The sequence below is a fragment of the Ceratotherium simum genome, chromosome 8 (genome assembly GCF_057802395.1).
Source record: "Ceratotherium simum simum isolate JZ-2026a chromosome 8, ASM5780239v1, whole genome shotgun sequence".
Classification (NCBI taxonomy): domain Eukaryota; kingdom Metazoa; phylum Chordata; class Mammalia; order Perissodactyla; family Rhinocerotidae; genus Ceratotherium; species Ceratotherium simum.
The window spans coordinates 67,351,153-67,369,480 of NC_141907.1; the positions used below are offsets into that span (position 1 = coordinate 67,351,153).

Here is an 18,328-nt window from a genome sequence, read left to right on the forward strand (position 1 = left end):
CCCATACTTGTGACTGGCATCTGAAATGAGTGAGGGCAGTCTTGTGGGACTGAGCCCTTAGACCTGTGGGCTCTGACGATAACTTTGGGTAGTTAGTGTCAGAACTGAACTGAACAGTAGGACACCCAGTTGGTGTCCAGAGAACCAGAGAATTGGTTGTTGGTGTTGGAAAACACCGCAGAAATATGCTACCAATGTAACACTGAAGTGTTCATTTTCAACCTAATGTCTGATTGAGTTTATATATGCTTCAACTTTAGAGAAGAAATGTTAGTGTAAGAGACAAATCACAATTCGGCATAAAAGAATTTTATTTAGTGGTCAGATCCCAATGAATAATGCCAGTCATTGCTTGATTCTGCTAAAATGTGCTATTAGATATACTCCTAAGGAAGTGTACAGTGCATCACCAAAAGCTGTTTAATTTGGATTGTGTAGAGTAAAAGAAACTTCACAAATCTTTGTTCTCTGATAAAATCTTTAAAATATAAAAATGAAACAAAAAACCAAAAGCAGTATTCAAAAATAATAAATGTCACCTTGGACTATTTACAGTAAGATGCCTTTTTAATAGGAGACTGTTCTCTGCTTGATTCTTGTCCTCACATTTTTTACTCTTTATACGCATTCTCACTCCCCCATCTGACCCTTGTTCATGATTTCTTCCATTCCTGTCTTGCATGAAACAGTCATCTTCTGTTCTCTCTCACTCATCTTTGAGTCTTTCTCTGATACTCCTTTTTCCTACCCTAAATGACCAACAATTTGATTCCACAGACATTTGTTGAGCACCTAATATGTGCCAGGCACTGTGCTAGGAGGTGGGGATAAATATAGAGATGAGAAGTCATTGACCCCTCTCCTCAAGAAGCTCAGAGCTTGGGTTGAATTAAAAAACAATGTTTTTCACATTATATTCCATGAAATCTCAGGCCCCTATGAAGTAAATCTGGGGATTTCTTGAAACAAAGTGCATTCATGGAGGGTCTGTCAGCTTGGCCCACTCCAGCACATTTTGAATTCAGAAGTCTGCTCTTCTTTATGAAGCACAGCCTCGAAAGCCCAGGCCTACAATTTGAGTTGTAAACCCTTGGCAGGTGGGAACTACCTGTTGGGCAGTAGGGGACCAGCTGCACCAATTTGTTTTTGGGAGAGGGTAATCTTTTAATTGGCTTCTACAAATTCCAAGTATGAAAAGCCCTTAACTGCACCCCCCAATACTAAATTTGAGCTATAGATACATATTAAGAAACTGTCCCCTGATGTGGACTTGTAGCAAGATGCTCTAAAACTCCTGTCTTTTATAAATGTCCAGCAGGAGCTCTTTTTATGACCTCTACACATATTTCTGTGTGCTTTCCTTGAACATTTTCTTAGCTTCAAACATAAAAGCAGCAAATTAAGCCTTTTTTTCTTTTATCGTGGTTGAACCCAAAACCAGCTCAGCTCTTGCATTTGGCCTACATCTTCTTCATCCAAGAGGCCTCGAGAGACCCGTGGTAGTTACATAAAGGAAAAAAAGAAGGCAAACTATGAAATAGAAAACAAAAACTGTACATAGCATACTATGGAAGCAAAAACGAAACCGCATCCCTGCTGCCCCCATCTTCTTCCATTCCTGGCAGACCACGTCCCTACAAATATTCAAATTTGGAAATATTTCTCAGTCACAGTAAGGTCCAAATCGCAGTGGTGGGCTTCACGCTCACAGTTTGCAGCATATGCCTTTCATTGACTCCACGCAGCCAACCCCTGAACAATGATGAAGGGAGCTTTTGTGGGAAAGTTCTATCCTTGATCCCATGCCTTTCCACAGGTTACGTCTTCATACAGTTTCCATCCAATTAGATGATACTCTATCCATTCAAGGGTTTTAGTGCCAGATTCAGAACTTCCTCATGAGCTGGTTCCAAGCCCTTTGGATCTGAAGGCAACTTCGGGAGTTGGCATTATTCCCACGTTACATTTGGCCTGCCCTACTCCGTGGTAGGGTGATCACGATGTCTGAAATGTGTGAAGAGAATAAGAGCAGGGAGAATTGGGAGAGAGGGGAAGAGAGGTGATCATGCACAAGCTTCTTGCTCTGTCGTGCATATATTTTCAGTGTAACAGCCTGTATTTCAACACGTAAGGGCTTGTGCTTTTTTGTTAAAGAAATAACCTGCCCTGAAAAGCTTATTTGGCAAATGTGGCCATGAACGTGTGTGTGTGTGTGTGTGTGTGTGTGTGTGTAAAATGTGTCATGAGGTTATGTGTCAAGTCCTATGAGTGTGTCCTCCTAGCCCCTCCCCCACTGTCACACCCACCTCGCCAGCAAGGAAAACCTGATGGGTTACACCTGGTCGGTTTGATATTCAGAAGCTTCAGACAGGCTTTCTGAGAAGCTTAGGAAATTCTCCTGGTACTCAGAACAGACAATCTCGTAGCGGTAATGCCGGAACTCCACAGCAAAGGTACCAAAGTAAGACAGGAAGCACATGACCAGGCCCCACTGGACCCTGGCTGCATACATGTGGATGCCTTGGGCCATGAGGATGAAGTCTGGGGAGAAGCAGTCAAGGAAAGTACCCCCATCAGTCACATTAGAACTGGGCTCTTTTCAGGGCAGAGACAGGTTACAGAAAAAGTCTGGCTGTCCCCCTTTAGCTCGACGGAGCTGCTGAACACCAACATCAAGATGAATAATACAAGATAACATTACTAGCTCTTACTTTGTGCCAGGCTTGCTTCTAGGTACTTTCATGGAAAATCTAACTTAATCCTCACAACATCCTATGATCATCATCGGTTTGTTTAAAAGTAGGGAAACTGAGGCCAAATGGGTAACACAGGTATTAACTGGTGGAGCTGGAATTCAAATGCAAGGCCTCTGACTCCAGGCCATACAGTCAACAGCCATACTCTAAGGCTTCCTAACAAACTGAGATTAGCAAAAGGATTACAATTCCAAAGTAATTTGGCCGGAAAAATAAAGTTATCTTTTTAAAAATCACTGCATATGACTATGGATTCATAGTCATCATTATATCTGCAGAAACAATTTTGAACATAGCAAATTGCTAACTACCCCCATATAAGCCGCACTTGTCTCTGCAGTGCTACCAATAATGTCTAAGTGGCTCCTCTTCCTCTTCTGTCTAGTTTTCACTACTGTCTTTCAGACAGCACTGTACAGGCCACTTTCATTCCTGGTGTAACATTTAAGCTTGTGCCCAAATGAAAATATGCAAATCAAAAAACAATAAACAGACGAAACTCCTATGCCTGAACACATATGGAGTGTGTATGTACACACACACACACCCCAGTATATATGAAGGTAGGAGCTGGGAAGGAGAAAGGTTCATAGCATGCTTTAGTGAAAGGCCAAGAGGCTAAGGACTAAATACATTTATTTAGAAAAATCAGAAATGCTCTGGGCCGGCGCCGTGGCTTAGCGGTTAAGTGCGCGTGCTCTGCTACTGGCCACCCGGGTTCGGATCCCAGGCGCACACCGACGCACCGCTTCTCTGGCCATGCTGAGGCCACGTCCCACATACAGCAACTAGAAGGATGTGCAACTATGACATATATCTATCTACTGGGGCTTTGGGGAAAAAAAAAGGAGGAGGATTGGCAATAGATGTTAGCTCAAAGCCAGTCTTCCTCAGCAAAAAGAGGAGGATTAGCACGGATCTTAGCTCAGGGCTGATCTTCCTCACACACACAAAAATAAATAAATAAAAAATAAAGTGCAAAAAACAAAAAAGAAATGCTCCCTTAGAGTTAATTCTATCTTCAGAACTTGGACTTAAAATCTTGGGAAATTTTCAGAAAGTAAGAGTATATGAAACTACTTCTGCCAAATTTTGCTCTCCTGACTAGGCCTGGATCCATTCACCTGGGAACCAAGAAATGGTTCCAAGTGTTCAGAAACAACATGGATCAGAATTTTTTGGTATAAGCTCAAAACTCAGAATAAAGTCTGTACATATTCTTTTGACCGAGAGTTCAAAATATTGCCAAAGCTATATTAACTTATTACTTAAGTTAATGGGAAAGGGATAATCGTTCAAGTCTCATACTGACAGAGTTCTGACCTTTTTACTCATAAAATATTTTATCAGGTTGCTAGCCGTAGCAAGTTTTTTGGCTTGAATTTCAAGTCCTTAAATGTTGTCTATCTAACGTGACTGTAGAACTTGTGGGGGATCAGAACTGGCCACCCCAAAATATGTCTCTTTGCCTTGATTATTTTTAAGAACAAAAGACTCTGAAAGAAACTTTGGCCTTCTGCCTAACAGCCTAAAACAATTTAAGATAGAAGGCCTGTTCCAGGAAGGAGCTAATACCACGAGTAACCATAGTATAATGTAAAATAGTATGATAAGAAAGGCAACAAGCCCATCTTATTGAAATTCTGTCTCTCAATTCTGTCTCTCAATTCTGTCTCTCAGGCCACATTCTCAAACATTTGCTTCTCCATTTCCATGTGAGTTGCTTTCCTCCCCTCTGAAATCCCAAGCCCCCACCCCCAACATCCTCCTTTGTCTTTACCTGAAGATAGTATTTAAGATGAGAACCTCCGCCATTTTGGCGAGTTGCTCAGTTTTTTTCTGAGTTTCTCCCATGTATATATGTTATTAAACTTTCTTTTATTTTTTCCTGCTAACCTGCCTTTTTAATTATTTGGCCAGCCATAAGAACCTTAAGGGAAAGGGTGGGGGAAGGTTCTCCCTCTTCCCCAACAAACTTCAGGCAACCAGTAAAATGACTGAATGGCAGTTTGTGAGGGAAGAAGAAATAAAAGACTTCAAATACTCCTAACTAGAGAACGTCTCTGAATGCTAAATGTTTTCATATTTTAAAGCCACCTTTCCAAGGAGGGATGGTGCAGTGGTTAAGAGCACAAACCTGAGCCTGAGTTTAAATCAAGATCAGCACACACTGTGTGATCTGGGATAAATTAACCTCTGTGTTTCACTATTCTTACCTGTTAAGCAAGAATTAAAGGAGTTGATACATTTAAAGTGCTTAGAATAACCCCTAGCACATTATGAGTGCCCAATAAATATTGGCTATTACATGGTTGAAGATGTGTAATTGTGGTAGCTACACAGTCATGCGTCACTTAACAACAGGGATACATTCTGCAAAATGCATCATTAGGCGATTTCGTCCTTATGCAAACATCATAGCGTGTACTGAAGTGAACAAAATCTGCCACCTCAAATGTGTCTCTTTAACATGAGGATTATTTTAGGCTGATTATTTTTAAGAAACAAAAGATTCAGAAAGTTTTTCTTGTTACCTCCCCCTTAACTGCCTAAAAGACTTCAGATTTTAAAAAACCTGTCTTGTCATCACCTTAGCATGACATGAACTAGGTGGTAGACAGGGAGGAACCCAGAAAAGCTTGTTTGCTGGGCTCCGCTCTGTATTCTTCTGTTTCCGTGTGGCCAAACTGATACTTGTTTTCCAAATGTTTGCTCCTCTTCACCTACCTGTGAATTGCCTTCCTTCCCTTTGAAGTCCCTGACTCTCCCCACCCCCAGCATCTTCTTTTATCTTTAGCTGAGGATGGTATTTAAAGTGAGCGCTTTGGCCATTTTGGTGAGTTACTCAGTTTTCCTGGTTTCTGCCATGTATATACATGTCATTAAACTTACATTTGTTTTTCTCCTGTTAATCTGTCTCATGTCAATTGAATTCTTAGACCAGCCAGAAGAACCTAGAAGGGTAGAGGAAATTTTCTTCCTCCCCTACAGTACTTACACAAACCTAGGTAGTATAGCCTACTACACACCTCGGCTATATGGTACTAATCTTATGGGACCATTGTCATACATGTAGTCCATCATTGACCAAAACATCATCACATAGGGCATGACTATACAGTCTACCATCTAGGAAACTTATTCCCTTCTTCTCTGGTGTCCTGAGGACCTATTGGAGTAAACACGTATGATCACCACGGAATGAGTGACTAATGTGATTGGTGGGAGTGGAATTGGCCAGCTTCCACTGGGCCGTGCTACCAGTAGATGGGGTCACTGTGCTCCATCCCAGACTAGTCTCTCTCTGGGATCTGTTTGAGGTTAAGCTGAGTGAAGTGCTGGCTCTCCTCTGCCTCTCCCCGGTTTCTCTGCTAGCTCCTGGGTGGATAAGCTGAATCCCAGGGTGTGAGATAGGAGGCCTGTGGCATTCTCCTTTCCAAGTTTACCAGGAAAAAAGGCTGACTTCTTCATCCCCATATGGCTCCTTGTGTCTGTTCTCCATTGGTTCAAACTCTGAGGGGAGCAAGGGAAATGAGTAACACCTCAAAACCTCAAAAATATTTGTTTAGGACAACTATGCATGCAGCGGTTCTTGAATTTGTTTTCCAGAAAAGCTTACTTATTTTCCTGAAAGATATAAATATATTTGTTCCTTGAAATTCATTTTAGAGTTAATAAATTAAATGAAATAACAGGGCCATTAACAAAGTCACATGTTAACATTTTTTTAAGATGGAGGGGAAAAAAATTACAATTCTCATTTGGTTATGCACTCTATGCTTTTCACAAAGAGAAACTTTTTTTTTTTTTTGTGAGGAAGATCAGCCTTGAGCTAACATCCATGCTAATCCTCCTCTTTTTGCTGAGGAAGACCGGCTCTGAGCTAACATCTATTGCCAATCCTCCTCCTTTTTTTTCCCCCAAAGCCCCAGTAGATAGTTGTATGTCATAGTTGCACATCCTTCTAGTTGCTGCATGTGGGACGCGGCCTCAGCATGGCCAGACAAGCAGTGCGTTGGTGCGCGCCTGGGATCCGAACCCGGGCGGCCAGTAGCGGAGCGTGCACACTTAACCGCTAAGCCACCAGGCCAGCCCCAAGAAAGGGAAACTTTTACTTCATTGGTGATAAGGAGAATGCATGACACCATTCCTATAGATTAAAACAATCTTGAGAAGGCAGAGCTTGTTTTATTTTTAGTTCTCCACCTTCTCTTTGGCATGAAAAATAGGTCTGAGAGTGTTTGTTTTTATACCCATTTACTTTTCTGTTTTATCTAAGATTCTGAGATGATCTGACAGTATATCCTAACCAGCTAGGAACAGCAATTTTCTCATTTTCTCACAGACAAGTTATCTGTGTTTTAATCTCACTGGCAAAGAACCTTTTCACATTCAAAGGATACAGAGGACCACACAGAGAGTGATAAATGCTGAGAGAATAACTCGTGGAATTCCAACTTTTCGTCCTTCATTCTTGATGTTGACTTTGAGTGTCAATGCAGCCTGGATCCAGCAGGTCAACGTGCCAAATCCAAAGGTCAAGGAAGTTCCAACATTATGGATTTCTTCATCATTCGTGAGCTATGGGATGAACAGATAATGACGTGTGGAGGCCCATTTGGAGAAGACATACAAGCCAATGGAATACATGAGGGAGAAAGACTAGGTAACGTGGATATCCAACCAATGGTATGATGGATTTTAGAAAGATCAGAGTCCTTCATCTCCACTGGCTCTTTGTGTCTGTTCTCAATAGATTTGAACTCTGAAGGGAAGAGGAGAAATAAATAGTACCCCCAAAACTGAAAACATTTGTTTAGAAAAGTCATACAGGCAGGGGTAATCTATTCCTCGCAATTTATTTTCCAGAAAAGCTTTGCGGAAAAGGAAAAGGAACAAAGCAGGAGAGGGGCCGGCCCGGTGGCGCAAGCAGTTAAGTGCATGCACTCCGCTGCGGCGGCCCGGGGTTCACCAGTTTGGATCCTGGGCGCACACGGACGCACCGCTTGTCAAGCCATGCTGTGGCGGCGTCCCATATAAAGTGGAGGAAGATGGGCATGGATGTCAGCCCAGGGCCAGTCTTCCTCAGCAAAAAGAGGAGGATTGGCAGATGTTAGCTCAGGGCCGATCTTCCTCTCACACACACACACACACACACACACACACACACAAGCAGGAGAGTTACACAAAAAAGGGAAACGTCAAAGTTTCTACAAACATACATCCAAAACTTTGTTTTCTAGACTAAGAAATTGAGACCCGGGATCTGGCTTTGTATTGACTGATTGAGGAGGACCAATTCTAAGCAGGTCAAGATTTCATTGGCATAGACAACTAAGAACACTTGAGCTGTTCTTCAGTCCTACAAAACTGGCCCATGTAATTTTTTTTTTTTTTTTTAAAGATTTTATTTATTTATTTTTTCCCCCCAAAACCCCAGTAGATAGTTGTATGTCATAGCTGCACACCCTTCTAGTTGATGTATGTGGGACGCGGCCTCAGCATGGCCAGAGAAGTGGTGCGTCGGTGCGCGCCCGGGATCCGAACCCGGGTCGCCAGCAGCAGAGCGAGCGCACTTAACCGCTAAGCCACAGGGCCGGCCCTGGCCTATGTAATTTGACTAATTCATTGTTAATGGGATTTTGTTCTGTTCTGTTTTCCTATTATAAGAAAATTTCCACCTCTGGGCTTTTGCCATATCTGGAGACCTAAGACTTTTACAGAGTTAATAGGTTAAAGGGTTAATGGGTTATTTCAGTTGGGGGTTAGAGTTAATAGGTTAAAGGTTAATGGGTTATTTCAGTTGGGGGTTAGAGATGTAAACTCCCCAATCATTACCCAGTGATATTTAAAAATATATGTCACTTAAAACACCTTTATTAATTACATATATTTTAAATCACACATATAGGAAAATAAAGTCAATTGTTAAAGAAATGGCTTTAAAATATGGTGAAAATATTTTTTTGAATTGCTATTGCCTTCGGATGTTTTATTGTTTGACATTTGTCTGCGAATAATGGTTGTATAAAATCAATATTACTTTCCGTTTACAATTTTTTCTATTGTTTTTCGCTGTAGGATTTTTTCTTCTTCTTTGGAAGAAGCCACTTTTTTCCCTCCTAGTTCAAAAGACATACTTTCGAAACTTATTTTAAATAGTGATTCCTCAAATAAAATTTTACTTCTCAAAAACTGGTTTTCCATACCATACAGCCTATTCATTTATTATTTTTAACCTAACTTTTAAAGATTATAAAAAGAGTATAGATTGAAAAATCTGTCTCCCATCTCATGTACTAGCCACCTGCTTTCCCCTCAGGCAACTAATTTATTATTTGTTTCTTGTGTATTCTCTGTAGATATTCCAGAAAGTGTTCCTCATTCATGGTTTTGAATACTTGTGCTTCACCAGAACATCCCAATCTCTGGGATTCTTCTAGGACTTTAGTAAAGAACAAAACACCTACTCAGTAACTTCCATCCCACCCCTGCTTGAGGGAAATGACAGGTATTGAGCACTTTACAACATGCCAGCACCTGCCGCACAGACAGGTAAGTGGAGGAAAGACTCCCACTAAAATCTCAATAAAAATGCTCCATGCCCTAACATTTTGGAGCTTAACAGGATAAACTATCAAATATTCTCCTGATAATTTATCGTCCTAGCCAATATGTTCTAAGAATGCAGCTTTCTTGTTGTCTAGCTTGATATGGGATGAGACCTAGAAAAGTTAAGGGAATTGGTGGGATTGCCTGTCACAACCCATCAAGTTAGAAATGCTGAGTTGCTACTATGTGCCAGGGGAAGTCTTGGGGAACAAGTCATCCTGGTTTAGTGAATTATCAGGACCGAGGGCTAGGACAAGAGACAGTCTTAGAAAATCCACTACCATGTTTTCTTGAATGCTTATGCCTTTTGGATTTCATTCATTAGACAGGGAGAGAAGTGTCAGGATTGGTGTTTGACAACAAGGAGGAAGCTTCCAGCAGCAACATATAGCAGAGGTTGGAGCATGCTGGGGAGGGAGTGGAGGCAGGGAAATCAGACACCAGCTGTAAAGTGCAGGGGGTCTCCTTGCCTATTTTACAAATGAAGTCATTCAGGTCAAGAGCTGGGTGATGGTATTGGCAAGAAAATGTATTCTTAAATGTTGTGACCTTGGGCTTCTAAACTTCTGGAAAGAAGAGTTAGTGTTAGTATATCTTTACACAAGTCATAGGTGTTTTAGAGAAATTCTGGGTTTTCAAACTTGACGCCCGTGGGAGCTTGCTAATCTGAAATGCAAGCTTTCATCCAAAAAGGATGTTCAGTGTTTAATTATAGAAAGGTAATGATCCTATTAGTTTTCTAGAAAGGTACATTAGGATACCATTTGTAATGAAAAAAAGTATAAAGTACTTTGAAATCCTTTGTAAAAAATATAAAGCTATTTTAGTAGCTACTTTTTGCAATAGCTGTGCTGTATTTCCAGTGCATAGTGAGCACCCCCACATGTGTGATGTGAACTTGGGGAGACCAGGCTGAAAGACCATTAGGGCTGACTGCTGGAGAACCTGTGCATATTAGGAACCACTATTAGCATTTTTTTTTAAGATTCATGCAGAATTAAATGGGCCATATAGTGACTATACCTCAGTGGCTGTGATAATCATAGAGGTGAAGTGTGAGATGGAGGTGAAAAAGGCCAAATGAAGTACCTGAAAATTACCAAGTAAGGTCATTCCAAAGGAAGCCAGACACAGCGCCACCAATCCACTAATATTCAACCACGGATTTAAAACCTTTGGTTTCAGTTGTATGAAGCGCAGAACAGCTACCACAAGAGCTGGGGATACAACAAATGTTAAAATTAAAAACCTTAAATCATACACCCAGACTATAAGGCAGAGTTCTAAAGCCACAATGTGCAAAACTAAACTTATCACCACAGTACATTTTTAAGTCTCTCAAATGACAGACAATTTTTAAGGAAATTTTCCAGGCGATGCCTATGATTATGTGGATGTTTTATTATACCTAACCTGGGGGAAGAGGAGAGGAGTTGAAGCAGCTGTGCTCTATGTTATCTGGGTGATGCAAGGATGATAGAACTGTTAACAGTGTTGTTCTCCGAGTTTCCAAAAAACAAGGTCAGCTCTGACAGACGGGCTTAGGAGAACACCGCAGAGGCTGGACACACAACAAATAAGACGGGCACAGACAGCCCACGGTAAGAGAATTCCCCAATTCTGTCATCCTTGAGTTTAACGGTGTTAGAACACACAGGGCAGGAAACATGGGAAGGAAGACAAAGTTCCCCATCTTGACAAACCTGCTGGTCCCTGTGTGAGAAATCATTCCTGGGATAGGAAAGAAGACAAAGGCCAGTGGGCAAAGCCCTTCATTACTGCTTTACTCCCACTTCCCTCTGATTCTACCTGGGGGAGTTCACGGTCAAAGGACAAAGATGGGTAATCCAAATTAGAGCAGTTACAGTAACCAAAATATGAAATCTGATAGCAGATTTGGGGGGTTGGTATGCACTAAAAATCATACTGATTATATTGAGAAAGCTCAATTCTTCCACATGATATTAATTACTCATTTTAAAAGACCACTCTATCTTTTGAAGCAAATTGTTCTCGAAGAATCTGAAGAGAGAATGAAGGAAGTTACCTAGATTTCAAACCCTGCTTCTAAAAGTAACCTTGAGGACAGTCCATACTCAAGCCTCTAATATAAGAATCCTCTTTTATTAATGCTTAGTGCAGGGCTATTTTCATATTCATACAAATAGCTGGGAGAGGTTAGTGTACACAGGATAAAAAAAGCACTTGCAGTTAATATAAATTATATCTACATATAAGGAAATGCAGTTACTACTTCCTAAGACAATTTATTCTGACATTAAGGTTTAGCAGGGAAGACAATTAGAAATTCAAGAATTACCCTATTTATACAGCAATTAAGTAGGTAATTATTTGCTAAAGGTTTTACCTTGATTAAGGCCATTATTAGTAGCCATTAAAAAAGAAGACCCATTCATAAATTTGCATTTCCCAAGTATGCTGAATTGCATAGTTTCAAGCTATGAAGATAAGCTCAGTGAGTTGACTTTCAGTTTCAAGTACTTCTGATCAAAGAGTGGTATATAACTTGGCTAATATTTGGATTTGGGAAACAAAATGGAAATAAACCATAATTCATGAAATCTCACATTGTTCAGCTCTGATTTAGCTTTTAGCATATTTATGTTTCAGCTAATGCCCACTATTGATCATAAAATTAGTAAATTATACTTGAGTTGACAATAGTTTCCCAACCTAATGGAGTTATAATATATCAGAAGTCTATTAATAATGACAATAACTATCCTACAGGATGAAAAAATCAGCACTACTTCTTATTTCTTTGTAGGATGGGAATAGGAGGAGGAAGGAGGGAGAGGAGAAGTTGAATGGAAGCACTCTGACACACAGTGATCATCAGATAAAGAAGCCATTAGATTAAGACCAGAAACCTCAACACAGGGTACCACGGGAGACACTTGGTAATGAACTGTGTATGGATACTAGTCAGGGCATAATGACAAAATACCAAGACAGCACATTTCGTTTCTTTTAAAAATAACTAGTAAAAAGTGTTACTCTGGGAACTCTCTGGTGGTTATCTTTTAGTTTAGAGGGATAAGATGGTGCTGGGACTTTGGCCTAAGCCCTAAATCACTGCTGAAGCAGACACTGCAACGGCTCTTCACGTGGACCCGTTCAGTCAGTTTGTTCCACTATGGCCGGAGGAAGAGAGTCATTGGCCATTCTCTGTGTTACTCATTTCTCCCCAATAAACATGGGACTTATCTCATCCCCTGGTCCCAGCATTGCTGGCCTTTCCATTTGTAATATGGATGGTAAATCATTTTATCATGAACAGATGATGAAAGTAAGCAGGAAACAGAAACCTACTTGAAGACAGGAATTCAACCCAACATTCCTAACTTCCAGAATTGCATTCCAAACACCACACTTTGCCCTTTTTACCTATTAACTCCATTATTAATCTACTCAGACTAGGCATAATTTCCTTTTAAAATAGACTCTAGCTGAATTTTTAGGATGGTGGAAATAATAAAGATTCTGGTCCTTTAAGAGTTTTATTAACAGGTTTATTTTTTTTTTTATAATTTTATTTATTTATTTATTTTTCCCCCAGAGCCCCAGTAGATAGTTGTATGTCATAGCTGCACATCCTTCCAGTTGCTGTATGTGGGACACGGCCTCAGCATGGCCAGAGAAGCAGCGCGTTGGTGCGTGCCCGGGATCCGAACCCGGGCTGCCAGCAGCAGAGCATGTGCACTTAACTGCTAAGCCACGGGGCCAGCCCAACAGTTAGGTTTAAATGGAGGCAGATTCAGACTGTCTGTTATGAAGTCCATTTTCAACCAAGTAGTGATTTAATTATAGTCTTGAAAAAGACTTCTAGGCAATAGGGCAATTTCAAAGCCATCTTTAAATATGCTAACCAATTTTTACCACATTAATGGTCTGATCAATAGATATATTTTTTAGTTTTATTAAAAATTTTGGATTTCATTAACAGTTTTAGAAAAGCTTTTTAAAACCCACCCTTCTGTTGTTTTTAGTATTTAGAACAGTCTTTTGCTATATGTGTCCTCTATTAATTTATCTGCCTAATTTAAAAAGAACACAAATATTAGAATAATTGCTTATTTTCTTTATTAAATTTTTTATTTTGAGCTAATTCATTTTTTAAACTCAAAAGAGCAGCTCTTCATTGCAGTTTTAAACTGGTGCCTGGCCAAATTCATTTTTGTTTTGTTTAGTTTTACTGTTTATGCGTCGATAGTTCTCATTTATGACTGCAGTAGAACACGACAATCAATATGTTTTGGCTGAAGGAGGGAGAGCAGCTCCTATTAGGTGACCAAAATCATTCAGCTATTAGCTTTATCCTCACAACCTCTCCAGGGAAGAAAATAATATTCCTTTCAAAAAATTTGTCTTAGATTTTTTTCCCCCAAGGAGAAATAAAAGTGTGGATTCAGGACAAAGGGCATAACTAATTCTGTAAAGAAAATAATTGAGCATTCAAACTTTGATTAGTCTGTCAAAAAGACACAAGATCTTTGCTAACTAATTTTAATAAATACTACATCAACTCATTTGTAGATTGTAAATTATAATCTATACGGCTGCCAAAAAGAAGTCTTTTTTAAAAATGTTTTTACTGATGTCATAATAGTTTGTAACATTGTGAAATTTTAGTTGTACATTATTGTTTGTGGGTCACTGTATAAGTGCATCCCTTCCCCTTTTATGTCCACCCCCCAACCAACCCCCTCACCCGTGGTAACCACCAAACAGTTCTCTCTGTCCATGTGTTAGTTTATCTTCCTCTTATAAGTGAAATCATGCGGTGTTTGTCTTTCTCTCTCTGGCTTATTTCACTTAACATAATACCCTCCAGGTCCACTCATGTTGTTGCAAATGGGATGATTTTGTCTTTTTTTATGGCTGAGTAGTATTCCATCGTATATATATACACCACGTCTTCTTTATCCAATCATCAGTTGAGGGATACTTGGGTTGCTTCCACTTCTTGGCTATTGTAAATAATGCTGCAATGAACATAGGGGTGCATAAGTCTCTTTGGATTATTGATTTCAGGTTCGTTGGATAGACACCCAGTAGTGGGATAGCTGGGTTGTATGGTATTTCTATTTTTAACTTTTTGAGGAACCTCCATACTGTTTTCCATAGAGGCTGCACTAGTTTGCATTCCCACCAGCAATGAATTAGGGTTCCCCTTTCTCTGCAACCTCTCCAACATTTGCTGTTTTTTGTCTTGGTGATTATAGCCATTCTAACGGCTGTAAGGTGATATCTTAGTGTAGTTTTGATTTGCATTTCCCTGATGTTTAGTGATGTTGAACATCTTTTCATGTGCCTATTGGCCATCTGTATATCTTCCTTGGAAAGTTGTCTCTTCATATCCTCTGCCCATTTTTTGAACAGGTTGTTTGGTTTTTTGTTGTTCAGTTGTGTGAGTTCTTTATATGTTATGGCGATTAACCCCTTGTCAGATATATGATTTACAGGTATTTTCTCCCAGCTGTTTTCTCCCAGCTGGTGGGTTGTCTTTTCATTTTGATCCTGGTTTCATTTGCCTTGTAGAAGCTCTTTAATCTGATGAAGTCCCACTTGTTTATTTTTCCATTTCCCTTGTCCGAGTAGACATGGAATTTGAAAAGATCTCTTTATGACTGATGACAAATAGTGTACTGCCTATCTTTTCTTCCAGGAGTTTTATAGTTTCAGGACTCACCTTCAGGTCTTTGATCCATTTTGTGTATGGCAAAAGGAACTGGTCTACTTTCATTCTTTTGCATGTGGCTGTCCAGTTTTCCCAGCACCATTTATTGAAGAGACTTTCCTTTCTTCATTGTATGTTCTTAGCTCCTTTGTCGAAGATTAGCTGTATGTGGATGTGTGCTTTTGTTTCTGGGCTTTCAATTCTTTTCCATTGATCTGTGTGTCTGATTTTGTACCAGTAAACATGCTGTTTTGATTACTATTGCTTTGTAGTATGTTTTGAAGTCAGGGATTGTGATGCCTCCAGCTTTGTTCTTTTTTCTCCTGATTGCTTTAGCTATTCAGGGCCTTTTGTTGCCCCATATGAATCTTAGTGTTCTTTGTTCTATTGCCGTGAAGAATGTCATTGGGATTCTGATTGGGATTGTGTTGAATCTGTAGATTGCTTTATGTAGTACGGACATTTTAACTATGTTTATTCTTCCAATCCATGTACATGGGATGTTTTTCCATCTCTTTATGTCTTCATTGATTTCTTTCAATAATGTCTTATAGTTTTCATTGTATAGGTCTTTCAAATCCTTGGTTAAATTTTTTTTGTGGGGAAGATCAGCCCTGAGCTAACATCCAATGCCAATCCTTTTTTTTTTCCTGAGGAAGATTGGCCCTGAGCTAACATCCATCCCCATCTTCCTCTACTTTATATGGGACGCTGCCACAGCATGGCTCAACAAGCAGTGCATTGGTGTGCGCCCAGGATCTGAACCTCTGAACCTCGGGCCACCAAAGTGGAGTGCACACACTTAACCGCTTGTGCCACCAGGCCGGCCCCTCCTTGGTTAAATTTATTCCTAGATATTTTATTCTTTTTACTGTGTTTGTAAATTGGATTGTCTTTTTGAGTTCTCTTTCTGTTAGTCCATTATTAGCATATAGAAATGCCACTGATTTTTGTAGGTTGATTTTGTACCCTGCAACTTTGCTGTAGTTGTTGATTATTTCTAATAGTTTTCCAATGCATTTTTTAGGGTTTTCTATATATGAGATCATGTTGTCTGCAAAAAGGGAAAGTTTCACTTCTTCATTGCCTATTTGTATTCCTTTTATTTCTTTTTCTTGCCTAATTGCTCTGGCCAAAACCTCTAGTACTATGTTGAATAAGAGTGGCAAGAGTGGGCACCCTTTTCTTTTTCCTGTTCTCAGAGGAATGGCTTTCAGTTTTTCCCCATTGAGTATGATGTGGGCTGTGGGTTTGTCATATATAGCCTCTATTATGTTGAGATACTTTCCTTCTATATCTATTTTCTGGAGAGTTTTTATCATAGATGGATGTTGGATCTTGTCAAATGCCTTCTCTGCATCTACTGAGATGATCACATGGTTTTTATTCCTCATTTTGTTAATGTGGTGTATCACCTTGATTGATTTGCAGATGTTGAACCATCTCTGTGTCCCTGGTATAAATCCCACTTGATCATGGTGTATGATCTTTTTAATGTATTGCTGTATTCAGTTGGCCAATATTTTGTTGAGGATTTTTGCATCTATGTTCATCAGGGATATTGGTCTGTAGTTTTCCTTCTTTGTATTGTCCTTGTCTTGCTTTGGTATCAGGGTGATGTTGGCCTCATAGAATGTGTTGGGAAGTGTTCCATCTTCCTCTATTTTTTGGAATAGTTTGAGAAGGATAGATATTAAATCTTCTTTGAATGTTCAGTAAAATTCTCCAGAGAAGCCATCTGGTCCTGGACTTTTATTTTTTGGGAGGTTTTTGATTATTGTTTCAATCTCTTTACTTGTGATTGGTCTATTCAGATTCTCTATTTCTCCTTGTTTCAGTTTTGGGAGGTTGTATAAGTCTAAGAATTTATCCATTTCCTCTAGATTGTCCAATTTGTTGGCATATAGTTTTTCATACTATTCTCTTATAATCCTTCATATTTCTGTGGTATCTGTTGTAATTTCTCATTTCTAATTTTATTGATTTGAGGCTTCTCTCTTTTTATCTTAGTGAGTCTGGCTAAGGGTTTGTCAATTTTGTTAATCTTCTCAAAGAAGCTGCTTTTTGTTTCATTGATCCTTTCTACTGTTTTTTTTTTTGGTTTCAATTTCATTTATTTCTGCTCTAATTTTTATTATTTCCCTCCTTCTGCTGAGCTTGGAATTTGTTTGTTCTTCTTTTTCGAATTCTGTTAGGCATAGTTTAAGGTTGCTTATTTGGGATTTTTCATGTTTGTTAAGGTGGGCCTGTATTGCTATGAGTTTCCCTCTCAGGACCACTTTTGCTGCATCCCATATGAGTTGGTATGGTGTGTTTTCATATTCGTCTCCAGATATTTTTTGACTTCTTTAATTTTATCAGTGATCCATTGATTGTTCAGTAGCATGTTGTTTAGTCTCCACGTCTTTGTCACTTTCTCAGTTTTTTTCATGTGGTTGATTTCTAGTTTCATAGCATTATGGTCAGAAAATGCTTGTTATGATTTCAATCTTCTTAAATTTATAGAGGCTTGCCTTGTCTCCCAACATATGGTCTATCCTTGAGAATGTTCCATGCTTGAGAAGAATGTATACTCTGCTGTGTTTAGATAGAGTGCTCTCTCTATATCTATTAAGTTCATCTCGTCTAGTTTTTCATTTAAGTCCACTATTTCCTTATTAACTTTCTGTCTGGATGATCTATCCATTGATGTAAGTGGGGTGTTAAGATCCCTGCTATTATTGTGTTATTGTTAATATCTCCTTTTAGGTTTGTTAATAGTTGTTTTATGTACTTTAGTGCTCCTGTGTTGGGTGCATATATATTTATAAGTGATATATCTTCTTGGTGGAGTGTCCCTTTTATCATTATATATTGCCCCTCTTTGTCTCTCATTACCTGTTTTATCTTAAGGTCAACTTTGTCTGATATAAGTACAGCAACACCTGCTTTTTTTTTTTGTTTGCCATTAGCTTGGGGTATTGTCTTCCATCCTTTCACTCTGCGCCTGTGTTTGTCTTTGGACCTGAGGTGTGTTTCCTGGAGGCAGCATATTGTTGGGTCTTGTTTTTTAATCCATCCCACCACTCTATGTCTTTTGATTGGAGAATTCAGTCCATTTGCATTTAGGGTGGTTATTGATATATGAGGGCTTTATGTTGCTATTTTATTGCTTATTTTCAGGTTCTTTTGCATTTCCTTTGTTTCTCGTCCCGTGTGTTTTAGACTATCCGTTCAGTTTGGTAGTTCTGTATGGTGATTCTCTTAGTTTTCTTTTCAT

General features: G+C 39.4%; 1 protein-coding gene across 2 annotated transcripts in view; it reads right to left on the reverse strand.

Moving 5' to 3' along the window:
• Nucleotides 1-293: 293 nt before the first annotated feature.
• The window catches only part of TMEM150C (transmembrane protein 150C), a 91,900-nt gene continuing 73,865 nt past the window's right edge, over nucleotides 294-18,328 (reverse strand). The window contains exons 6-9 of one of the 2 annotated variants that reach the window (XM_087434501.1): nucleotides 10,458-10,585; nucleotides 7,160-7,337; nucleotides 2,307-2,541; nucleotides 294-2,004 (exon numbers count right to left, since the gene is read on the reverse strand). In XM_087434501.1, coding sequence (XP_087290627.1) covers nucleotides 2,333-2,541; nucleotides 7,160-7,337; nucleotides 10,458-10,585 — 515 coding nt within the window. In that variant the 3' untranslated portion in view covers nucleotides 294-2,004; nucleotides 2,307-2,332. Of the gene's footprint in view, nucleotides 2,542-7,159; nucleotides 7,338-10,457; nucleotides 10,586-18,328 lie in introns of both variants that reach the window. The other variant, XM_087434500.1, reaches the window with a different exon arrangement.